The 26530-nt window shown below is 39.8% G+C and overlaps 1 protein-coding gene across 1 annotated transcript in view; it reads left to right on the top strand.

Moving 5' to 3' along the window:
- The window catches only part of ppfia2 (PTPRF interacting protein alpha 2), a 143105-nt gene that overhangs the window by 81523 nt on the left and 35052 nt on the right, over window positions 1-26530 (top strand). Inside the window, exons 2-6 of the mRNA XM_030719736.1 lie at window positions 8466-8567; window positions 13578-13742; window positions 14907-14981; window positions 21826-21936; window positions 25984-26205. Of these exons, the coding sequence (XP_030575596.1) occupies window positions 8466-8567; window positions 13578-13742; window positions 14907-14981; window positions 21826-21936; window positions 25984-26205 (675 nt within the window). The remainder of the gene's footprint in view (window positions 1-8465; window positions 8568-13577; window positions 13743-14906; window positions 14982-21825; window positions 21937-25983; window positions 26206-26530) is intronic.

Here is a 26530-nt window from a genome sequence, read left to right as displayed (position 1 = left end):
CATCACCCTAACCCTCTGCCTGTTTCTGACTTGTAAACCTCGGCAGAGGTGAAAGTTTTCTTAACCGATGTGCTGAAGATGCTCTGTCACACAAGCCCCAGCAAGTGCATCCTATATCCCGCGATTCCTCTGCTCCTCTCTGCCTCTGCTCACTGAATCATATTTCCACCACAGTGCACCCAGCCTTTTTTTTTTTCCTTCAGCTTTTCTGCCAGCCTGTTTTTATGTTATTTATGAGAGCAACGCCTAGGGTTAGTGTTTCCTGGGAATAAAAATTCACCAGGTTGTGCTTTTCTTGGGACATAAAGCAAAGTATAAATCACTGAATGGAAACAAACTTCCATTTGCTGCATTTTCCTGTGAATAATTCACTGTGTCTCGAATGTACTCTAAGTAACTCTGGTTTATGTTACACCTCATATCAGTGTTGATATGAGGTGTGTTATTGATAGTGGTGTATAGGTTACAGATTTCTTCTGTTACTATACAATATTTAAATGTATAAAGTAGGGGTGGGACTTTAACGCAGTAATTTCGATTAATTAATTACGGGGAAATTAACGAATTAAAAAATTTTTACGCATTTTAATCACACTTTGCACCGGAACGTTTCTCAGGGCACGGGTTCCAGTTTTTTTGTTTTTTTTTTGTTCCCAGCAGGCCTTCTTTATTGGGCGTTTTTTGTATGAAAAATAATAAACAGAACAAGTCCACTATAAAAGGTAAAACAATTATACAAAAAATGAGAGAAGCAACAGTACATGTTAACATCTTTCTTCAAATGGACTAGCTCTTATATAGCGTCAGAGCACTTACCCATGCACTCACATTCATACAAGCACTTCCATGTTTCTACTAAGCTAAGTGCTTTTAATTAACTAACATTCACACATATTCATACTTGGGATTAAGTATCTTGCCCAAGGATACTTTGGCATGTAGCCTGGAGTAGCCAGGAATCGAACCGCTAACCTTCCGATCCTTCTGCTGACCTGCTCTACCTACTGAGCTACAGCCACCCGGAGGATTCAGAGGATATTCAAGTTGAAAATCATCACTTTAAAGGACATAAGTGATTATTCTCAGCTTGTTTTCACCCCCCATGCTAGCCAAAAAGGAGGCTGCAGTGCACTGACACTAATACAATGTGAGGCACTGTGCAAGAAGTAACAGTCAGTCCCTCATGCACAGGGAACAGTATGAACTAACTAGGTTTCAGCATGCAGATGGCCACTAGTGCACAAAACTACAATCAGAACAGAATCTACATGCTAAAATCAAATCAACTCCGATTCACTGAGAGCACTTTACAGATCTGAGGATGAAGGATGATTTTTTTTTTTTTATTTATAGTGTGACACTACAGCATACAGCCTACACAAAGCTTAAACAATGCCTGCCTTTATGTAAACATGTAGCAGTTAGCAAGATGACAGCTGCATGTCTCCCTGATCACAGCCTTCGGCCAGTCCAGTGTTTCTGTTTCAGTGATCTGAACACTCTGATATCCAGATCAGTGATTTACCTTCCACAGAATAGCTGCAGCATCACTGCATGATTTCCCTAATCAGCGATACAGGAACAGCTGACTGTCTCCACCGCTCCACTTTCCCTTAGCATGACCCATGCTAAGTGCTTAGCTTGGCCGCTGGCTCGGCTTTACAGCTGCTTTAAGGAAAACAACATTGTCTTGTTTGTTCAGCATTACTTTATTGATTTTATTGCTTTGAAGGTAATCTGGTGCTCTTATAATGACGTGATTCCCCGCCATCAACACCTTCGGAAAAAACAAGGTAACTGATAATGTCGATGTAGCTGACTTCAGGCCATAATTTCATGTCATTTACACAAGTGACGGGTGAGGCACTGTTACCTCGCTGCTTTTTAAAACATCCTTGCAATGTATCCACCTCCGATGTGGTACCATTTAGACCACGTAAAAGAAACTGCAGTGTCAACATGTTTAAATGAACAGCAAGTGTGTAAGCTCGCAACAACAACAACAGCGCAAACAGAAGTAAACTACCGGTTTCCGCTATGAATTATGGGTAGTGGCGCGAAGTCAGGAATACTGTGGATACTGTTAATTTAGAGGGTTTTTGTTTTAGAGGACCTATCGCGGCTGCCACCTAGCGGACTGGATGGAAACTGCTACATGTCTTCTTTATGCGGTTTTTTAGAAGGTTTTTTTTTAATGACGTATCGCGGCTGCCACCCAGCGGACTGGATGGGAACTGCTACATGTCTTCTTTATATGGTTTTTTTAGAAGTTTTTTTTTTTTTTAATGACGTATCGCGGCTGCCACCCAGCGGACTGGATGGGAACTGCTACATGTCTTCTTTACACGGTTATTTAGAGGGTTTTTGTTTTAGAGGACGTATCGCGGCTGCCACCCAGCGGACTGGATGGGAACTGCTACATGTCTTCTTTATATGGTTATTTAGAGGGTTTTTGTTTAGAGGAATCGTCGCGGCTGCCACCCAGCGGACTGGATGGGAACTGCTACATGTCTTCTTTATATGGTTATTTAGAGGGTTTTTGTTTTAGAGGACGTATCGCGGCTGCCACCCAGCGGACTGGATGGAAACTGCTACAAGGCTTATTTTTTTTTTTTATTTTTTTTTTTTTATTGGAAAAAAATGTACAAATCAACAAGTTAAGTATCACGTATAGCTTCCCGGCCCACGCTGTTCGCAGCCCACATAGACTGCAAAGGCCGGAAGTGAGCGGCTAGCCTTCATATCAGCGTAGCCTGCCCTCACCTCTGCTAGCTCATGTCGCCTAGCATCGTGAGTGCGAAGCACAGCTGTGTAAAAGTAGCTGTTTAAACAGAGAACGAACTTTTTCTCCTTTTTGTGGTTTAATTTTAATTCTTTAATTCAAAATAATCTGTTAAAACAAGCATAACACATTTCAACATCAAGGAATACAGCTGAGCTAATGATTAATTTCCAACTATATTGAGACAATAATGTTGAATAAAACTATCCAGTTATGATGCTTAAATTTATTTTCAGGAGTTTGCTTATCACAGGAGCACTTCCACCCTTTGTGAAGTTTAAGCTTATGTATATTGATTCATTCATCAACCAAACTTAAATTCATATTTCTCATGTTAAATATTGAAATGTGATTAAAATGCGATTAATTTCGATTAATTAATTACAAAGCTTCTAATTAATTCGATCAATTTTTTTAATCGAGTCCCACCCCTAGTATAAAGACAAGCATGCTTGGCCTGATTGGTTTCTTGTTACGTATAAACCTGGCTTATTACTGTTCCTCCTAGTGCGTGTGTTTTACAACTTTTACGTTATATACTCATTGGTCACTTTACTAAGTACTGTTTAACTACTTTACATGTTAATACAAATACTGCATCTAATCACATAGTCCCAGCTCTATTTTAAGCCTGTGGTCAAGACAACCTGATCAAAGTTCAAAGTGAACATCAGAATGGGGACGGAAGGTGATTTAAGTGACTTTGAATTTAAGTGACTGTGGCATGGCTGTTGGTGCCAGACGGGCTGGTCTGAGTACTTCTAGGATTTTTCCTCACAACCATCTCTAGGGTTTACAGAGAAGATTTTATAGAATCTTCTCTTCCACAGCATTTCTTTTGTCCTGTCTCTCTCCCCTCAGCCCCAACCGGTTGCGGCAGATGACTGCCCCTCCCTGAGCCTGGTTCTGCCGGAGGTTTGTTCCTGTTAAAAGGGAGTTTTTCCTTCCCACTTTTGCCAGGTGCTTGCTCATAGGGGGTCGTTTTGACTGTTGGGGTTTCACTGTATTATTGTAGGGTCTTTACCTTATAATATAATGTCTTTTGAGACAACTTTTTGTTGTGATTTGGCGCTCTATACATAAAATTGGCACACAAACTGAGCATCGCTGTAGCACCACGTGCTACTTGATGTGGTGGAATGGGATTATCATCATGGATGTGCAGCCAAAAATCTGCAGCAACTGTGTGATGCTCTCATGTCCGTATGGACCAAAATCTCTGAGTAATGTTTCCATCACATTGTTGCGTCTTTGACATGAAGAATTAAGGCACTTGAAGGCAAAATGGGATTCAACCTGGTACCACCAAGGTGTAACAAGTATGTTCCCGGGGAATGTGATTGGCAGCGTATGTTGCTCCAGGTCTTGTATCGTTAATAGTGCCTTCACAGATGTGCAAGTTAGCCATGTCATGTGCCTCGATGTACAGTATAACCCATATTTATTTATGAATGACCCATTCATATGAATGGGCGAGTGTGTCCAAACTTTAAACTGGTGCTGTATGTTTAACAGGCAGCTTTTTTGCCCTTCCTCTTTTCTTTTCACTTTGACTTTTGTTGTAATTATGAAATCATTTTACTGGATTCTACAAGCTGCAGCAGTGTGAAATTTTGTTTCAGTAGAGCCCAAAATCTGTCATAGTCCTGACAGTTTGGCCTTTGTGAAGAGGTTGTCTTAGAAACATTTCGTCGCCTCTGGGGTTATGGCCTTTACTTTAACTCAGCTCTATGAGAAAGGATTGTCCTGAGACGGAGGGTTTAAAGATGAGCTGTGGAGAGCGAGTATTGCAGTCTGTTACTGAGGAAGTTAAAGCTTACCAGCACTGCTGGAGCACAGGCAGGGGGATTGTAGGTCTCACCAGCATTAAAAGCAAATTGTGCAATTTGCAGGAGGACCCTTTCTTAAGAGGAGGTGACGGTGATTAGCTGCATTCCTGTGGGAGGGCGATTTATGAAAGTCCTTGTTTTTTTGTGCCTGACCTACTGCACACGTTTGGAAAAGGCAGAAATGGAAATATGTGTTCTTTAATGATACTGGAACATCATTAAAACATGATTCCCCCATTATAATTTATGTGCACGTGAAACTCTGATTATCACTATTGGAGGTCATTTTAGAAGGAAATTAATAAGAGGACATGGGATATGAAGCACAAAATAAGTATAATGTGATCATAGTGATTTTAATAATGTACAGTAAATATAGCAATCTGGTTGCATTCTTTCAGTGGCAATTAAGATCATCTTAAAAATAATAATAAAACACAGCTTCTAGTCCTACAAATGTGCTTCTGCTTCTGGTCAGCTCTCTATGGAGATGACTTAGCATGCCAATATTTTTTTCCCCTATCTCCTGTTTCTATGGTAACAGCTCTGCTGACCTTAGCTTAACCCCTAAATTAACTAGTGGTTAACATTTTTCCTGACGCTTTAACCTTTGACTTCTTGACTGTTGTGCACATGCTACTATTATTTTTTTGGAACCTGTCAAAAATATGTGTTTGTAGGAGGCGTGTTACAATTCAGCAGTGTTAGCAGTGTAAGGTTACATTAGATTTCAAGAAGATAAACATTTCAAAAATAACTTGATTTCTGTGCCAAAAGAGCACAGAAATCAAGTTATTTTTGCTTAGAAATGACTAACTCTTTAAGTCTACGGATAATTAGGAAATATTACAGCTGATTAACACTTAATCTTTAACTTTGTCAGTGTCAAACAATGGCAGAAAGGACATTCAGATAACTTTTGGTGCAAAATACTATAGTTAATTTAATGTCATAGCATTTTCTTAGACTAATGTGACTACAGTTTGTTTAATATTCTATACACATCACACTTCTTTGAATGGGAGTGGACAAAAGCATTTTGCATTATAATACAATATTGCCGCTCTCACACATTATATCATATTTGTGTTATATTTAGAAAAATCTGATCCTTTCCAGAGCTGTTCTTTAGGATTAAAATAGGCTGTACAGATTGCGCATGTAGTAAAAAGGGCTGTAATCTCCAAATCCACAGTTTGGTTTATGACCTAAAAATAAACTCCACTACTGTGATGTATTTTCAGTTAATTCCTTACCTCAAAAATCTTTGTAGCATAACAGCTGTCACCAAACTGGCATGCTTTACCTGAGATTAATCACCAGAGCTCTACAAGGCTAATTAGCATAAGCAAAATGAGCATATGGCTAATTAGCATTTTATTAGATGCACAGGTTAGAGAAGCTATCTGTCAATCTTTATTTATCAATCTGTATTTGCACACAACCCTAATCTACCTCTAACTAAAAATGTTTTTAATTTTTTTTAAAAAGACTAATTAGATACTGAATTTACCTCTTTATTTCACCACAGGGCAGCTAATATACCCATAACTATTAGTTGATGCTACAGTCACTCTGGGGAAGACAGTGGAGACCACAGCACAGTCAAAGTTATTGATTGTCCATCTGCAATCAACTGATGACTACTCACAGCCAGCTGTCGTCTTCAAAATGAGTCTGGTGCATCAAGACAAACGACGATAAGATGGAGTCAGTCAAGCCAGAACTTCAAAGATTTGAAACCAAAATTTAGAAATTCATCCACAAATAGTGACATAGTTGCTGAAGGATAGTAATTTAACTCCAAAATGACATAGGTGGTTGGGCAACCTTGCTTTTATACAGGAATATGACCAGAATACAACCAGTTGTCAACCAGTTGCGGTGAGTCCCCTATTGAAAAGAGACATATCACAGAAAAGTTACAATCATTGGCGCAGACTGAGTCAGATTGATTGCAACATGTTAGCAAAATGTTCTGTACTGTCTGAGAGTGATTGAAGTCTGATTGTGTGAAGAAAGGCAACCTGTGCAGTCACCGTTGAGGATATTGCATGTTAGACCTCTGCGGTTGGTCACCACAGCTACTTGTACTCAGTCGCCAAATGTGGAAAAAATGAAATGCATTCACGCGGCAACCACCTATTTTATTTCTTTTTTCCTTTTTCCCTAGTCCTCAAGAACCTCAAGACGTTTGTATCATGGGGTGTTTCCGTGCTTCAGAACCTTTGCACAGCCAGTAATAAAGCATGACACCATGTTAGTGTGAACGTGGATGTAATGACTTTGTCTCAACATAGCAGGTCATAAAAATAAAGTGCCATCGCGAACGCTCTGGTCTTCAGTATTACACCTTTCTGCTGCTTGAGGGATTTCACACCGTTTATCCCTTGAGGTGATGGACTTCAGCTCTTCAGCTACTCACCAACCCAGTTTGTTCTAAATGTAGACCTAAAATCTTTTCTTTGATCCCAGATTGTCTTGACACACTGGAGGTCTACCCTCACAGTACAAAATGGGTTTTCTTTAAGGATTTTCTTGGTGTATGGCTTCTTTGTGAAGAGGATTTGTGGCTCTATAAGGTCTATAAGGATTTGATGCGCTGCTTTAGCTATGAGACACAATATTGCTCCACTCCCTGGAGCCTGTCTGTAACACTGAGTTATTGTCCGTGACTCCTGAAGGACAGATGGTGTACAGATTCTGAATTACAATGTGTACTCAGACAGATAGATCACTTGTACTTAGCTGACAGCGTTTGAAAATGAACTTTCTTGTCATTATTTTAGTCTAGGGACCATCTAGTGTACTTATTTTGAGAAGCTTTCAATAACTGTAGTAAATGACTGTCAACTGATTATTACAGATTACAGTTTAGTTTGGTCATTAATTTTTAAGTCAATAAAATGAGCAGAAAAGCTGTTAAACAAGCCAAAGACATTTCTGGCATATTTAATTTATTTTGTTAAAATTTTGATGATTGGCTTTCTGTAAAAGCCAATCATTGAAGCAACTCTGGTAAAGCAGTAAATCTAATTGTTTTAGATTTTAGATCAGCAGGCTTTTAACTCTGGATCATTTTCTCAATTTAAATGAAGTTTAGTTGGATTTTAGTCAACCTTTTGAGAAGGACACTAGAGTTGCATCAGTTCCTTCAGTATTCCAGTATATGCACACATTTTCCCTATATGATTGTGAAATGAAACACTGAGCATGTCAGTCATTGTCTTACGTCAGACTCGTATAGCATGAGTCACAGTGTCACTGTTTGATTTCTTTATACCTGTCTGTTTTGGCCTGCTTCAAAGACATGCTTGTTCTGGGTATACTTAATTTAGACCAGAAAGACAGGGACAGAGGTTCTGAAGCCTTCCCAAGTGACAGCCTGCCTCTCCCCCTCTGATGATTGTTCACGATATCTGTAGATCTGTAGGTATAGCTCAGAATCCCTCCACGAGATTCTAAGTAAGTCCAAAAGTGTGTTGCAGAAAACTAGAGTGTTGGAAGACTGTACAGTTTGTGTTTTGGGTCTGGGAGAGGACTGGCAGTTTGTTCAGGCTGTAATTGTAAATGTAGTTCAGCCAGAGCGGAAAAAAAATCTTTTGTCAGTATCCATCTGCAGAAAACCGAGACAAAGAGCAAAGCTGCTGTTTTGGCAAAGAAACAAGGCTTTGCAGAACAGTTGTAGTAATTGTTCTCGCTGATTGGATTTCATTCTTCTCTTTTTCACCGTCCTCTCCGTGCAGCCAGCAGCAGCTTTATGTGACATTGCATCACTGTACCTTAAACCATGGGGACTGTTACAGAATATTGGGTGATGCTTACCTGACTCTGCTTTTCTGTTTGTTTCTTAGGAGTTTGCTGCACTGACCAAGGAGCTGAATGCCTGCAGGGAGCAGCTGCTGGAGAAGGAGGAAGAGATCTCTGAGCTCAAAGCTGAGAGAAACAACACCAGGGTGAGGACAGCTTCGATATACATCTTCAAACATTTATTAAACTACACCAGTTAATCTTTCCTTACTTGGCTCATTTTAATATGAACATTGACATTTAGTAGTTCTGGGCAGTGTGAACCAATATAACTGATGTTTTGGCATTTCAAACCAGAAATGAAGCCGCATTTGAAATGAAGCTGCTTCTGTCTTTCATGTCCAATCCCTTTTATATGCATTCCACGAGTTGCTCTAGAGTTTTACCAAAAATTTTAATGTCATTCCCCCCCAAAAAAACCTGCTGCACACTGTGATAGGCAGCATCCAGAGGAAGATCATGCTATCTGGTGGCTACGGTTTTAAGGCTGCAAAAGCAATGAAGGAACCATGCACACTGTCTATTTCCAGTGCCCGGGCATACCTCATTAGCTCTCCACATTCTGCCTGAAAAATTGTTCCACTTACTTCATATGGATGGCTGCTCAACGGTAAAACTAAGCCCAAATGGCACTGATGCCCTGTAGTGTCCAGTTCAAAGAATTTGGTAAGGGGAGCAAAAAAACAGCTAAAAAAACATTAGAGGATCGGCTCGATTTTTGTGGAACCAAAGTCCTGTATCTTCAATAAAAAAAAACATTGCCTTTTTAAAGCACACTCTGCTGTTGATAGATAAGACTCTGTTTTCCATACCAGCGCTGATTAACTGTGTATTTGCAGTCTTGCACTATCTTCCTCTGGTGGAAACAGAAGATTTTAGCACAGCACTGATGGAAAATTACAGAAAAGAGGGAGGTGAGGTGCAAGAAACGGGGACAGACAAAAGTAATTTTCACTTTCACACTTTATTATCACCTCAAATCCTCCAACAGGCAATTACTAAGCAAATGTTAATTAAGCTCGGTTTTGTTGCTGGTTATAATTAAATCTTGGAAGGCATGTACAGGCAGTCAGTTGACTTGAGAACTTGCAATATCATGTGATGATTATAGAATTAATCTCACTGGCTGTTTGGGTTAAGCATCACATGCAGTCTTACATAAAAGCGATGAACATCTGGGGGCCAGGAACCCTCTTATAATCCTAAGACCAATGAAGTAGCCTATATTTATATAAGCAACAAATAAAGAAAAGGCTAGTATGACAGAGCATGCATAACATTTGAGCTAATGTCTCATATCTTCTCTGACACAGCCACTCTAACGATGTTAGGCCTCAGTCACACAGGCCTTGAGACCATTTAGTGACCATCCGCCAGCCATTGGTCACTAGGGAAAAATGTGTAGACCCTGACTCACCCAGGTAATGAGTGGCTGCTGGAGGTTGCTGGCTAATGCTAGGTGAACTCGGTTGCAAAAAGGGTGCTGAACTGAAAACCTCCTTATGATTGCTTTGGTCTCGAGAAGACTGCTGGTAGTTTGAATGAAAGATGCAGACTTGCCTGCGAACACTCACCATTTTGCTCTGTGAGCTGTAGTGAAACCAGACAGGGTGAGTGCTTTGGACGTGTTTGCAGTAGATCCTGACTGATATAGGAGTTTTAGGACTTACGTATGCCAATATTTATTCAAATACTTGACATACCTGCTGATATTTTATTCTTTCAGATACAAAACGTAAGCAAATCTCCCTAACATTTGCTATGTGTAGTTATTTATGAGTGCTTATTAAGATAATATAACAGTGCAGCTGGAAAATTGTCTTGTTTTGTTGTCACAACAAGTTATAGATTATTCATTTACGCTCTGCCTGACTCTGCTCCGATCAGCTGGTAGCTGGTAACGGGGAAGTCGCAGAGTGCAACGTCAAAACTCATAACATGATTGAAGGGTATATGTCACATTTCTTCTTTACTTTTTAAATTTTCATTTATCAGCCACTGATTGGTCTGTAGGCCTGCATGAATGGGACTTTAGCAATCGATTTCACAGCAACTTCGAGCAACCTCTTGCAACCGGTCAGTACAGATTTTTCGCTCACAACCAGTGATTGCCAAGTGGTTTCTAAACAGTCTTGAGGCCTGTGTGTGATTGAGGCCTTAATAAACAAGAGCAGACTATAGCACACAATACAAAGTACTCTGAATTGATATTTTTAGATGGGGCTTAGTTAACTTGTGAAGTACTTTATGTTGATCCAAAAAATATTTCTTCATCAAAATATTAAGTGTTGAATGCACTTTTAAAAACAGGGTCATTTAATTCAACTTAATGGCATTAATACTTATTAAGTTAGCTGGCATCATGGTTTGTTTGCTTGCAGCTAAGCAAACGTGACTCATTTTGGGCTTCTGTTGCTCCTCTTACTCAATTTGGGTTTAACCGTAACTTGACAGTGTGCTCTGGCTCAAATATTTCTCTGTGCTTGCCAGTTAGCTAGCTGTCTAATAAGCTAAGGTCTGCAGCAGCAGAACAGTCTGTTGTACCCTGAGTGAAGTGAGTGATTACATGACAGATTTATGTGACGTGTCACAACCACATCAGAGTGTCTGTTGGCGCAAAGATCATGTGAGTAATGGAACCAATATGCCTGCTTCATTGGCATAAAAGATACGCATCTAGATATGCGCCGCTCATCAGTGTCTTGCCACATTTTAGGATTTATAACAACATTTTACAGACCCCACTTTGAGCTTTAAGAACAGCTGATGTTAAAACATGCTGTGACAGAAAAAGAAGAATGGATAAAGGATGAAAATATTTACTGAACAGGATTGGAAATGGGCTGCTGTTGAGTAAATGCTGGCTTCCTGATTGAATCAACAGTAGGCATTTTGTTGAGTGTGCAGGATTATATATGTAGACATGATGGATGCTGATGGATCTCTCAGGGACACTTGAATCAGACAGACAAATGAAGAGACTACACTCATTCTCCCACAGCAGTGCTCTGTAGGGGTCTTTTTTTCACTGTTAGTTTTCATTGTTCTACTCTTACACTTCACTCTTGTAGAGCTCGCCTTCGCCTGCTCCAGTGTTCTCTATTGAAAATTTACCTTCAGGATTCTGCTGGGAAGAATAACACATCTATTTGAAGCATATTTGTAAATGGATTTCGCTTCTTTTGGTTTGTTTATTTGCCACAGGAACCGATACAATTCAGATGCTCAACATTCAGAAAGTATGATGTTGATTATTTCTCTTACTTTATTTGGAGCCATGCATTAAGGAATACCATATACTGAGACAGTGCATCTATATTTTGTGGGTAAAAGAATAAATTTACAGTTTGGGAAATGCCTTTAGATGAAAAGATCAAGCTTGCTCTAATCTGCTGTGGACTGTAACTAGTAATAGCCAGCAGTCAGTAAACTCAATTGGCACAAAGTGGTACAAAAAAGAAAAGTTCAGCACATAATCTTTTTAAATATGTACAACAACAACAAAAGTTTTCACAAGATTCTGTGCAGACCTGTGAAAATCTAAGTATACCCTATGATTCAGTAGCCAGTAGAACCACCTTTAGCAGCAATAACTTGAAGTAATAATTTTTAGTATGACTTCATCAGTCACAACATTGTTGTGGAAGAATTTGGGCTCGCTCTTCTTTACAGCATTATAGGACTCATGGGTCTTGTTGCATGACCCAGTTTCAGGCAAGCTTTAGCTCTGAGATAGATGGACTCACATTTGACTTTTTCTTTTTTTATCTTCATGAACTTGAACATTGAACATACATATTTTTTCCAATTTCTTTGTGCATTGCAAAGTCTGACCCCTGGTTGAAATGAATGGTATGTTCACTCCTGGGAAGACTGTGGCATCAAGTTAACACACATCTGCATGTTCCAGACCAGCAAACTGCCAAAACCTCTGCTTTTATAAAGGTGGTCACACTTCCTGGTCAATAATGAAGTGTTTTTGCCACACCAGGCTGCTGCATACTGTCTCAATGACTTTACTGAAGCAGATGTGTCAGTGGCCTTTTGACTTAATAATTATTGGTTTACCGTGGAATACACTTAAACCAGCGACAGTATGTTAGGCAGCTCAGTGGGAAATGTTTGGATGATTGAAGTGAAGATATGTTGGGAATAAAACCAAAGCACAAAGATCATTTTGAGCTGTAACTTTACTCTATAACCAGATCATTATCTTGTGGTTATAATATTATTTCCTCGGACAACATCAGAGAGGGAATGAACTGTCAAGATTTGCCACAGTGTGTCCTGTGAGCAGCAAGGGGAACTGAAAGCAGACGATCCTACACTGATCTCGCAATGGAACCTGAGCAGGCTACAGTAACAAATAATGTTTTATCTCTGCTGAATAACATGCATCATGGCTCACATCATGGTTATTTACTCCCAGTTGTTGTTATGTAGTTGCCTTTTGTTCAGCCCACCTCCAAGCACTGCATCTCTTCTCTGTTTTTGTGTAGCTTTCTGCAGGCAGTTGACTTGACAAGCTACCACCTAGATTAAACTTTTGTGTGCTTTTGTTGAAATGATGGTGACGTCTTTGCTGTTGTCTGCTTTCTTCTTGCATTGTTCGTACAGTCACATCGATGAGGTGTTAAAAAAAAATACAACATAAACTTTTCTTACTGGAAGTATCTGGAAAACATTCTCCTATTGCATACCCAGTGATTCTAACTTGTAACTCTAATACCGTAAGTCGGTGATAACTTATGAGAATGTACATGGTGATTACAGTGATTTTATTTGCTAAATAATCTGATGATACATTATAATAATGATAGCTGGTCACACACCAAAACACTTTTATTGCATTTTTCCAAGTACTTGAAAACCAACCAGTCTCATTGAGCAATCCCCCTTTTTTTTTTTTTACATTTGTAGCATGTATCTCATTTTTCTGATAGTCTTTTATGATTTTTGAAATGTTTTCTTAAGTCTAGAGGTGAGCCTGATCAGACACTTAAAATTATGTTTCCAGTATTTGTAAAAAAAAAAAAGAATTACATGAATAAAATTAGAACAAAAGCTTTCTGTGTTCTCAAACTGTTCGTGTTTTAGATTCTTAAATATTTCTCAAAGTTGATAATATCATTGGCTTTGCCTACGCCTTCCTTTAGTTACTGCTGGAACATCTGGAGTGCCTGGTCTCCAGACATGAGCGGTCACTTCGTATGACTGTGGTCAAGAGGCAGGCCCAGTCTCCTTCAGGAGTCTCCAGTGAGGTTGAAGTCCTTAAAGCACTCAAGTCCTTGTTTGAACACCATAAAGCCCTCGATGAGAAGGTAAGGCTGCCCAAAATTTATACATTAACTGTGTCACTGATGGTCTTGATGCAAATACAAAAACTTAGAGGATTTTAAAATGGTAAAAAAAAATGTTTTTAATAACCTACTTTATGTATATGTAAAATAGGTTTTTGGTTTTCATAAACCCACTAATGCACAAGTTATTGATAGGGTTATGAAAAGTATCATTGACTATAAAATTATTTTAAAGCTTAAATTAGCTATGTAACACTATATTTGTGCAGTGTGGCGTCATCAGCCATGTCAAATGCAGGCTGACTGAGCATTTAGCAGCCAGCTGCCAGAGCTAACCCAGGCTAATCTCTTTCTTCTGGTAGAAAAACCTCAGCTATTTCAGGTCCAATGAGTAAACAAAAGAAGCATCTATGTAGTGACTGACTATGCTACCAAACCAGTTAAAATAAAAACAAATGTTTGTATTAAAAACAAATGCATAAAATATTTGTAAAAACCAGATGACAGATGACACTAACATTGCTTTTGTATTGTGTTTGCAGTCATTTTCTAGGTTTTAGCCTCTACCCGTCCCACTCACTGTTTCTCCTCACACCCCACCGATTTATGACCTTAGCCTCTCATGTAGTATCAGCACTCTCCCTGTAATCCATTCATCCTCCCCTCTGAAAGCCATCATTTATAACACATGTCCAACGTCGCACTGTTTAAGGTAATAAAAGCTTGGGCAAATGGGTCCCAAGTTGGAGAAGTATCCCAGCATGGACACAGAGGGGCAACCTCCTCTGAGATCTGGTGCACAGTCACAGTGTGTTGCAAGTAATGGTTCCATCACAGCCACGATGAACCTAAAGGAGGGTGATCGCACACTGAGCTCACAGACGACAAGAGAGGTGTAGAAGGGGAATCTCCTCTCAGCAAATGGTGCTTTAAAAGCAGTAAGAGCCTTATAATGCTACTTTGAAGCCACAGCAAAGTGGTGTTGTAAGGGTAAGAGAGAAAAAGAAGAGAGCGCCTTATGTGTTAACCCGTGCTTGCCTAGATTGGGGATCGTAAGGGGAAGCTAGTGACTGCATTTCTGAGTTGCGCTCTTTACTATCAATTCACTGCAAGTGTTTATAATGGTGTCCATCACAAAGCTGATCTACAGGCAGATCATGATTCATGTTTGATGTTAATTTTCAGGTAAGAGAGAGACTACGAGTGTCACTGGAGAGGGTGTCCGCCTTGGAGGAGGAGCTCACAGCAGCCAATCAGGAGGTAATAGCCACCACAGATAAATATACACTCACTAGCAACTCCATTAGTTACACACGTTCAGCTGTTTGCTAAATCTAATCAACCAATGACATAGCAGCAACCAAATGCTTTGAGGCATGTCGACAGGGTTAAGAATTGCTGAAGTTCAAACCCATCACCAGAATGGGGAAGAAACAGGATTTAAGTGACTTTGAATGTGGTATGGTAGTTAGTGCCAGATGGGCCAGTCTGAGTATTTCAGAAACTCCAAATCTACTGGGATTTTCCCACACAACCATCTCCAGGGTTTACAGAGAATGATTTAAAAAAAGAGAAAATAGGCCGTGGGCGGCAGTTCTCTGGGCAAAAATGCTTTGTTGAAGTCAGAGGTCAGACGAGAATGGCCAGACTACTTTTAGCTAATAAGAAGGTGACGGTAACTCAGATAACCACTCCTTACCACAAAGGTGTGCAGAAGAGCATCTCTGAACATACAACATGTCGAATCTTGAAGCAGAAGACCATACCATTTGCCACTCCTGTCAGCTAAGAACAGAAAAGTATTGGCTACAATTTGTTCAGTCACAATGTGAAAATTGAACAATAGATGATTGTAAAAAGTTGCCTCGGCTGATGACTCTTAATTTCTGTTGTGACATTTGGATGGTAGGGTCAGAATATGGCAGAAACTTCATGAATTTATGAATCTGTCCTGCCTTGTATCAACAGTTTAGGCTGCGAGTGGTGGTGTCATGGTGTGGGGGATATTTTCTTGGCATATTTTGGCTCCTTAGTACCACCTGAACACCATAGCCTACCTGACTGTGCTGCTGACCATGACCCTTTATGACTACTGATGGCTGCTTCCAGCAGGATAACGTGAAATTCAAAGTTCAAATCATCTCAGACTGGTTTCCTCAACATGACAATGAGTTCACTGTACTCAAAGGCAAAGGCAACACAGTACTAGCAAGGTGTGAATAATATAGGATAATGAACAGTGTGATGTATATATTTTAATATATTTGTTGTTGTTTCTTTTGTCAGGTGATGTATCCTCAGTGATTATGGATAAATGCATGAATGAATGAACATTTCCTGTGGTTTCCCAGTTGTTTGCTTCATCACAGGACATATAGAGGTATAGGAGACACAAAAATGCATACTGTAGCATAAAAGACATCAGAGAAAGCCAGATATTCTAATTCAGAGCATTTCAAGTGCTGTTGTTTCATCAAGGCCATTCTCTTCTGACAAATGTATGTCTGCGCTGCTTTTAAAATATTCTGCAAACATTCTGGATAAGCATCATTTCGAACATAAACAGTTAAACCGGCACATTTTATCCCAAATACTTATTGTAATGTGTCCTGAAATGCATCCTGAATTATGTACCTGTTCTGACACCCAGAAACATTCACAGTACCTTGACAGGCTTCACTTACCCTTATCTTTACAGGGAATAGGTTGAAATAACACTGTGCACGTCAGTGGCTGGAGTGTAGCGCTGACAGTACATCGGCCACTCTTTCCTCGGTGGCCTAACTTCTTCTTAACCTCCTAGTTCAGGCTAGAGTAGCTCTAGCACTGCAGATGGTCCTGTTCCAGCTGAGGAAAAACCCTCAGGCTGCCACTTCACAGCCTGTCAGACATGCCAACCTGACACTCAGACCTAGAACGAAAGTCAGAAAGGAGAGGAGAAGAAGAAACTGAAGGGAGTGAAAAGCACAGGGAGAATGGTTGGGAGGCGTGTGGAGTGGGTGGAAGGACAGACAGAGATCTAGCTTGAGAGGAGAGATGGGGGGAAGAGATGCAAAAAAAAAAAAGAGTAAAGAAAGGCAGAAGACACAAATAGAAATGGCAGGTGGGCTGTAGAGGCAGATTGTGTGTGGCGGTATGTGTGTTAATGAGAGTGCAGGGCTGCGCTTGGTCAGAGCACCTCTGAAAGAATCTGAAGGACAGAAATACAAAGAGTGAAGCTGTAATGATATGTTTGGATGGCGAGTAGTTGGTCAAGTCGCTTGGGGTCAAAACCCATGATTTGATAGTGTACGATCTACCAGACAAGGAGAGAATTGTAGAAAAGACTGAACACACACAAAAAAGAAAAACCTAAAGGCCACTGGTACCTAAATTCTTCTCTTTATTTCTTTGACAGCTTTTTCCCCAAGTCTTGTTTTTAACTGCAGAACTTTGGACAGACATCTCAGTGGCACCTTGAAATATTTCTCACATCACTCTTCCAAGCTTATAAAAACCATACAGTATTTCTGTGAAGCTGTCCCTCTCTAATGGTTAACACAACACTTGTCAGACCTGTGGACAGATGAGTGATTAGACCTGGAGGTGGTGGTGGTGGTGGTGGTGGAGGGGATAGTTAAACCAGCTTTGCCGAATAAAAATGTCCACACTTCAGAGGCTCCAGGGAGGCAGGTGGATCCGTGAGCCAGCAAACTGGTAATTGATTTGAGATGGAGGTCTGTTATGAGTCCCATTTCCCTCCAGGAATTTAGACAATGTGTCCATGCTTGAAGAAATCAACAGCCTTTGACCTCATACAGTCACAGGTGTTTAAGTGGCCACATACTGATTGCTGCTAGTGATTGCAGTTCTCTGCTGTGGAGCGTCTTGGAATCTAATCTAAGGACGAATACTTGCTTACTAATTATTTGATGTTAATCAGCACTGGCATATTTTTAAAGCACTGTTAAATTGCCAGAGGTTGCTCAATAGCTAATTTGAACCTATGACAACCATAAATGATCAAAGAAGATTAAAAAAAAAAGGATTCTAAATAAATCAACATTAACAACACCAGGAAAAAAAAAAAAAATTTAGATAAACAATGCAATCACACAAAATTCTTAGCAGCTCAAACGTACTTTGATCTGCAAACGTTTGACTGGTGCTGTATTTTAAAGCACTTAAAAACTTTAAATCAATCACTGCTTGGTCCAAAATGAGTTGGTATTCCATCTGCAGCATTGCAGGGTCAGGGAGAGCAACAGCAAGAACTCAGTACAGAACAGCTCAGGCATCATAGTGAATAGCGCTAAAATTAACTTGAATAGGAGTGGCAGGGGTGGAAGTGGGTTGCAAAGAGGCTTGCAGAGGTGGCAGCAACTGTTAGCAAATTAAAGCAGCTTAAATGGTGCACCAATATCGTCACCCTCTTAAAATAATGGCCTATCTTTTTTTTTTCCAGAATTTACATTAATAAAACGTAACTTGGTTAAAAAATGACTTAGGACATTATTTTAAGAAGGTGACAATATAAGATTTGCCAATAGGATGTATAGAAAAGTAACAGCTGGCCCACAAGCTGATAAAAGTGAGACATAAAGGTTGAGGAAATAGCAATACATTTTTTTTTGTTTTTAAGTCTTGTAGGAATTCATAAAAGGAAGAAAAACTAATAAAAGAAATGAACTCTCTTTTGACCTAAAATATTTTACAAACATGTTTGGCGTGCGGTCATGTTAGTGTGCATGCATGCATTTTTCCCCAGGTGTGTGAATGATTCTATTTTAAGCGCACTACACCAAACTTGCTTTTCCCCAGATCTCATCTTGACGTTATCAATCTTTTATACTCTAAGAGTAACCCCTTGACACACATGGACATACACACACATAACATGCTTACTTCACTCCTCCCCATTTTTCTCCAATTTCTGTTTCATCAGACAACGCACAACCCAGAAGCACTAAAGAAAGACTTGTCATCCTTTTGTCCCTCTTTACACTTTTCATCTTGCATCTGGCAAACTTCTCTCTGTCTTCTTTAATTTCAGCGACGGAGATGCATCAGAGCGCTCCATCTATCATTTGTGCCTTTATGTCATGGGTGGCGTTGGTGTTTGATCTCTGAGATGGAGAAATTACACACAATCTCAAAATAATGGTACTGGAACATACGGAGGCATAATTATGCCCTCATTAAAAATAATGAACAGAAGACGCTTTGTAGGCAGAGTGCAACAGAAAAGAAGAAGCCAAGCTGTTGCTGGCCAAGTTGAGTGTGAAGTAAACCCTGTCTATTGAAGATGGGAGATAATCTTCTGTTCTCATTCAGCACTTTAAAGAGGTTGCAGCATTAACTGCAGCTTGCGTCTAGATGTCAATGTGGGCAGGTTGGGATCTGTGTTTAAACCAGATCATGTCAAAGTCACTTGAGAGCATTGTTTGTTTTATCGACGGTTGTCTCATTGATTGTCCGCAGGCTCGGCTTCCTGTTACAATCACAACAAAGGCCTGTTTCAGAGAGAGAAGATGATTTTAAAGCATCACAATGTGTTTTGAATAAGAATGATCAACCTGCGCATACTGCACAGAGGTTGCCAACATTCCTCAGTAACCCTATTCTCAAGCAGTAATTGTTTATTATATGTGATTAGTAATAGTGTGTAGTATTATCATAAATTATTCTGCTGCCTGCTTGGAAATCGTGATCAAATCATTTAAAATGAAAAACACAAAAAGGAAAAAAACATGCAGATTTGAGAGTCCTCCATGGTTCCGAGATTAAGGCTTTTCTGAAGCTTCTGAGTACTCATAGAGGAGAACCAGCATGATGCAGCTTTAATCACATCACACTAACAGCATGCCTCATGTACTGTAGTAATTATTGTTTTTGTTTGGAGCTGCTGCTTCTTTGCTAGTTTGGGGAATAACTAAAAAAAAACACTTTTTTTTTGTGTCAAACTATTTTTTGTGGTGGTTATTGATTTTTTTGTTTGTCTGTTTGTTTGTTTGGTTTTTAGGGGAGGTTTCAGAAAGTACACAATATTAACTAAAGTATTCACTCAAATCGATGGATTTAGGTGTTCCAATCACTTCCACGGCCACAGGAACCAAGCACCTAGGCATGCAGACTGCTTCTACAAATATTTGTGAAAGAATGGGTCACTCTCAGGAGCTCATTAAATTCCAGTGTGGTACCGTGACCTGTGCAACAAGTCCAGTTTTGAAATTTTCCCGCTACTGAATATTCCACAGTCAACTGTTAGTGGTGTTATAACCAAGTAGAAATGATTGGGAATGACAGCAATTCAGCCACAAAGTGGGAGGCCACGTAAAACGAAAGAGCGGGGTCATAGTGTGCAGAGGTCACCAACTTTCTGCAGAGTCAATCGCTACAAACCTCCAAGCTTCATGTGGCCTTCAGATTAGCTCAAGAACAGTGCGTAGAGAACTTCATGGAATGGGTTTCCATGGCTGAGCATCTGCATCCAAGCCTTACGTCACCAAGCGCAATGCAAAGTGTCAGATGCAGTGGTGTGAAGCACAGCACCACTGGACTCTAGAGCAGTGGAGACGTGTTCTCTGGAGTGATCAATCATGCTTCTCTGTCTGGCATTCAAATGGACGAGTCTGGGTTTAGCAGTTGCCAGGAAAATCGTACTTTTCTGACTTGTGTGTAAAGTTTGGTGGAGGGGGGATTATGGTGTGGGGTTGTTTTTCAGGAGTTGGCTCGACCTTGGACAATTTTATGTTCCCAACTTTGTGGGAACAGTTTGGGGATGGCCCCTTCTTGTTCCAACATGACTGCACACCAGTGCACAAAGCAGGTCCATAAAGACATGGATGAGTGAGTCTGGTGTGGAAGAATTTGACTGGCCTGCACAGAGTCCTGACCTCAACCCAACGGAACACCATTGGGATGAATTAGAGCAGAGACTTTTAGCCAGGCCTTCTCGTCCAACATCCGTGGCTGACCTCACAAATGTGCTCCTGGAAGAATGGTCAAAAATTCCCATAAACACTCCTAAACCTTGTGGAAAGCCTTCCCAGAGGAGTTGAAGCTGTTATAGCTGCAAAGGGTGGGCCGACATCATTTAAACCCTATGGATTAAGAATGGGATGTCACTCAAGGTCATGTGTATGTGAAGGCAGATGAGCAAATATTTTTGGCAATATAGTGTAAGACCAATGGACAGTGGATCAACTCGAACTGTTTCTCTTTGCACCAGTAAACAGAACACACTGTACGGAGTACATTGTAAAAAAAAAAAAGCAAATTGGGCAAATTTATTTTTGTAGAAAGCAATGGCACACAGCATCACCAATGCTGTTTCAGCATTCCTCACAGTATGTAGACTAACTTTGTGGCTTTTCTTAGTTTTCCATTGCAAAGAGGAGCACTGTGGATCTACTCCCTTTGTGTTTGCAGGGAAATCATTTTTCATATATTTCTCAAAGCCGCACTGCGTTTACTTTAGTGCAGCTGGCCTATGTTCGACCTCGGTAAAAGATTGATGCATTTGCAACAGATTACTTTAGTATTCACCTCAGTGCTGCTTTAGGATACAAGGAGAAAGTCTCTTAAGAGGTTACCCATCTAGGTACTTAATTTTTAATAGCTTACCTGTGACAAATGACTGTCCATTCTCCATAAGTTTGGGAAGGCTTCAAATTGTTTGAAACACAGATATTAGTAGAAGCAGGTACACTGTGTGAAGGGTTCTGGCTTTGGGACAGTTGCTGAATGTGGAAAAACAAAACACTGGGTTTGCAAAATACTATAATCACAATGTTTCCATTAGTGCTCACATGTTGGTTAAAGTAACATTCCAAAAATTCTTATGCAATGTGATATAGTGTAATTTACTAGTGTTGTATAAGAAGGGGAAAATGATTAGTTAACCAAGGATTGCAGTTATGTGTGGTTGTGGTTTTCTGCTCATCTTATGGACAAACATTGTGGTTTCAAGAGGCTTCTCTAAATGCTCTAAAGCTGCACTGAGGAAGATGCAAGCCTTAAAGTTCAGTTTTGTTTATCATCCAACATAAACTGTGTTTCCGTGTGCTGGAAAGTGTGTTTTTCACACACACACACACACCCCTTATTTTTTTGTGTCCCACAGATTGTGGCCTTACGGGAACAGAATGCTCACATCCAGAGAAAAGTGGCATCAGGTGAGGGGGGAGAGGACATACTGGAGGGCAGTGAAGCTCAGCAGAAGGTCCATGGCAAGGTGAGCTTCCCTGATTATAATATGGGAAGAAAAAACTGTTAAAAATATGATTTACATACAGTATTAGCAGCTCAGTCAACGGTGCGCAAAACTCTATTATTGCCTTGAGGACTTAAAGTTTTTTTTAGCTATGACTAATTCAAAATCTTTACATATGTTTCATTAATCTTCTGTAGGTTATGCCATTATTCCCAGCTGTTGTTATTGATGTAGATTCAGTATATTTTAAAAATGTACGTAGTATTATTCATATACTTACTGTACTTACTTTTTACCCGATAACCCTGATTTTTCCATTTCCAAATCAAAGCACTAGCAAACAGCATATTGTGCAGTGTGGTGGTATACACAAATAATTCCTGTACATTTAGTTCCCCCTGCTGTTTCGTCATTCTAACTATCAAGTACTGAAGCGACTATCAAATGGTTTTTTTTTTAATCATACATTTATTTAGCTCTGCAGGCATTCTGAAAGTAACCAGTCAGGTGAAAGCTCCTGCTGTGATCTCGCCCTCTGCCATTATGCAGGAGCACACGTGGACATCCATAGCCGAATACAAATGTCCTTCTGATTATGATTTTAACAGCAGAGGTGTAAGTGCATGCACATTTACTAGATTATGCTGATGCCTTTTTATGTCAGAAGCATCAGAGCCCAAAATGACCCACCTCAAAGGCAAGCAGATGCAGGAAAAAAAATTTCTTTTGCATGCAGACAGCAGCAGGCGATACCTGGGTAGATCAATGGATATGCTATTACTTGGATGGTCTGCTGAGGGATGAGGTGGTGGTGGGGGAGTAAAGAGATGACGAGTGTGCATGTTTGAGGGATGTGGTAATGAGGTGACAGCCATCATCTGCTCTGTTTTGTGTAGATAAAAGAAGAGAATAAGAATGCGTGCTGTTCGGCACATTTGTTTTGTGACGTGACGAATAAAGAACACTAACCTTGCAGTGATGGTGAGGGTTCGGCGTCACTGCAGTCAGAGTGGATGTAGCAACGACCACCATCAAGGGGAGAACAGCAGCTCTGATATGCAGAACACACTTCTTCTTAGACACACAAACCTGCCCACCTGATTAAAAAATATATATATTGATGCATGTGTTCAGTGGTTGTCATGTACAAAGAGGTCAGTGGGAGGGGAAGAAGTCAGAGTGAATGCAAAGGGAAAAGCCAAATGCATATTAACCCTTTCTGTTCTTAGCATAGCCCTGGACCTGCCAGATAACCAGCTAATGAAGTCTGACAGAGAAGAACCCATTGCTTCATCTTTTTAATGTTTAATAGTCCACCATCGAGCACCGGTGTAGTCTTACATTATTTTAATTGCCCATCACTCCTCTAACAGTGGGATGATTGATGCATTTGCAGTATTTTTTTTTCCATAATTAATGCAATCAAAGAAAAATGTCAATTAGAAATTGAAAATCTTGTTTTAATATTGGGAACATTGTTTGTGAAAGTGTCTTCCAGTCAGACAGTTACTGTCTCACTCTGCATTTGTAATTTTTTGTTGACTAGTTAAACTGGACATCAACTATGCTTGCTTTAAAAATCCTGTTTTAATAACTGTTTTGCTTTTATTGGTGCTAATCGTGGGTTTTATTTACACTAATTGCTTTAACCCACTGGGTTAAAGCAATTAGTTTATTGATACTTTTGTTGTCCTGTGTTTTATACTGTAATGATCGAAAAATCTCCCGATTCTTGTTTGTAACAGCTTTTACAGGATTGGGTGAATGTTTTTGTTTTCAGCTGATTTACACTATGTGACATGAGCATAACTTCATCATCAGTTAAAATGGTTTCAGAGGGGTCAGTTTAGTAACTATCCTGCATTGTGCAAAAGTCTTGAGCCACCCCTTGTTTTTAAAAAATATTTTGTTTGGAAAATACAAAGAAAAGTACAAGAAAGTTGGTCCTTGGAAGTAAAATGTAAAGAATTGAGGGGTGGCTCTATTCATCTGTTTGTCCATCCATCCATGCTTGCATGAGTGACTGCTGTTGTTTGATAGCCAAACTTGACAGTTATAAAGGTCATTCAAAGTTAAAAAAAACAAAACAATACACAACATTTCAAAGGTGTCTAACTCTTATTAATTTTCCCTTTAAACTTTCCCACCTCTAAATGGTACAAGACTGTGAAACAAGCCCATCGATGGGAGCCCCAGATACAAAGAGGGACAGTTGAGGCGTTCGGCAATAAAGAAGATATAAAATTCTTTTATGAGTGTGGCCCACTGCTGGCATGCTGGTATTAAAATCACTGGTGTGATTTAGTGGGTCCTGTTCCTTGCTCAAGTGAATCATTGATCACAGGCAGCAGACAGAGAGGCCCAATTAGGTTTGTCCTCACAGATGGATGGCCAAGGATGGGCAGCTGTGCCTCGCGATACAGCAGGGAGACGGAGGAAGATGGAGAATGAAGAGATCAGTTTTCCTCAAACCTTTCGTTCATCTTACTGTAACTCAATTGGGCTTTAAAGCAACATTTGTTTTTTTTAAAATATGCATGTTTGCTATTTAGCAGCGGTAATAGGCTTGTTTTCTGGCGTGTTGTTCTTGCCCCTAAACCCTTTTGTAAGCTGAATCTCTGCAGTATCCTCCTCATTAATCTACCTCATGCAGAGACCAGGGGAGCTGTACAGAGTGAAAACCCTGCAAATCTAATCAGATTACTTGTGCAAGTGTCAAAACAATTTCTCCAGTGGAATCTGGTGTGATTCAGCCAGTCATTGTGACCATTCAGAATCAAAACAGGGGAAGAACCAAAGCCATGAGCTCCTGAACTTGAATTTATTAGAATGCAAATGTATGTAATTCTCAAAAGGCGATATGGAGGCAAGACTGATTTCTCAGGTCCCACTTGAATACACCGCAGGAAGTCAGGGCATGACAGGAAATCAAAAAAATTGCTTTCTATTTCATTCATTTTTAGTCTTGATAATGTGTCTATTTTCCTGCGTTCAAAGCTCAAACTTCTGTTTCTTTATTAGTTTTAGTTAGTGGGGTTTTTACTTACCATACCATCTAGTATAAAAATAAAAAAATGTAATTAAAAAAAAAAGATTATTAACATTAAAAACTTCAGACTGTTTGTTTGATTTATGTGGTGCAAGTGTGAAAATAATGATTTTGTAGCTGTTCCCAGTTTCCATGAAATTTTTCCTCAGCACCACCATCTGGAAGATTTAACCGCTAGAGGAAGATTCTAGTTAGAGTATTAACTAAAAACAAAGATCTTTGTCTTTACTTAAATTAAAACATTGAAATCAACTGTCAGGTGCTGTGTAGCTCCACCACATGATGCCTGTGATGCCCATGTCCACCACAAAAGAGCCTGTGGTGGACATGTGGTGTGTGGTTCCAGGACATTAGCCATGGATACTTTGGAGCTTGTGGGTTGCAGTATTGTGGTGATGTTTTGGCCAATCTTTGTCATATTATTTATGAAATAAATTTACATTCAGGGCAGTACATTCATCTTTGTACTAACCTAGTGTGAGATTAGAAGTTGAGTATCACTGTGCCATTTTATTGTGTGGTTGTTGCATGGTTAGGCAAATGTTGTTAACTTTACACAGAGCCAGACTTCCCATCCTTCTAACCCAATTCTTTATACTAAGCTACAGTAAGCTAATCATCTGTTTGCTTAAAAAAGAAATAAGTCCTCAAAGTCCTAAACTATTACGCTAATCTCTTTGGTAGCAGTTGCTTTTACTTGTTCCATCACTTTGTTGGTGATGGTTTGTGATTTGTTTCATTTTCAGGGTAGTTTCTCTGCAAGATTTTAGAATTTATTATGGTGATAACACCAGATTAACTTCATTTAAGTGATTTTTTTAAAAGCAGTCACGCAGGGGAATTAATTTGAAAAAGCACCATAACTCAATTTCATCTTGAAAATTTACTGAAAGTGTGAAAAATGTAATAATGTATTAACATCCCTTGGCAAATGTTGTACTTAATAACACTTGTACTTATTTTTGGATAACTTTCCCATTTGGTGACCTTTTACTCCATGTACCCCTCTCTCCCTACAGCGTCTGTCCAACGGCTCTCTAGAGCCGGCCCATGAGGCGAGTCAGGTGGTCGAGCTGCAGGACCTGCTGGAGAAGCAGAACTATGAGTTGGCCCAGATGAAGGAGCGCATGTCCTCCCTCTCCTCCCGGGTTTCCGAGGTGGAGCAGGAGCTGGAGACCGCCCGCAAGGACCTCATCAAGTCAGAGGAGATGAACAACAAATACCAGAGGGACATCAAAGAGGTCACAGCACACATACTGAGCACAAGGAGAAGCATGCACACATATTCGCATGGGAATAACAGTTGCAAGCGAGACATCAAAGACAGCTAGCAGTGGTCTAAAAACAGCTTCTATTTGCATGAGCTCTCACACTCTCCCTCCCTCTTTATTGCTGTATGTTTTTCTCACATAAATACGTGCACATGAAATTCAGGGCACATTGCAATATCTTCATCGGTTGAAGTGAAAAAAAGTAAATATAAAAATATAAATATGCAAATGAGCACTTCTCAAGAACACAAACTAACACTTAACATAAAAAAAAAGAGCACGCTGTTTGTATTTC

The sequence above is a fragment of the Archocentrus centrarchus genome, chromosome 23, assembly GCF_007364275.1.
Source record: "Archocentrus centrarchus isolate MPI-CPG fArcCen1 chromosome 23, fArcCen1, whole genome shotgun sequence".
NCBI classification, from domain to species: domain Eukaryota; kingdom Metazoa; phylum Chordata; class Actinopteri; order Cichliformes; family Cichlidae; genus Archocentrus; species Archocentrus centrarchus.
Note: the sequence above shows the minus strand (reverse complement) of the source record. Positions and strands in the feature narration are given on the sequence as shown.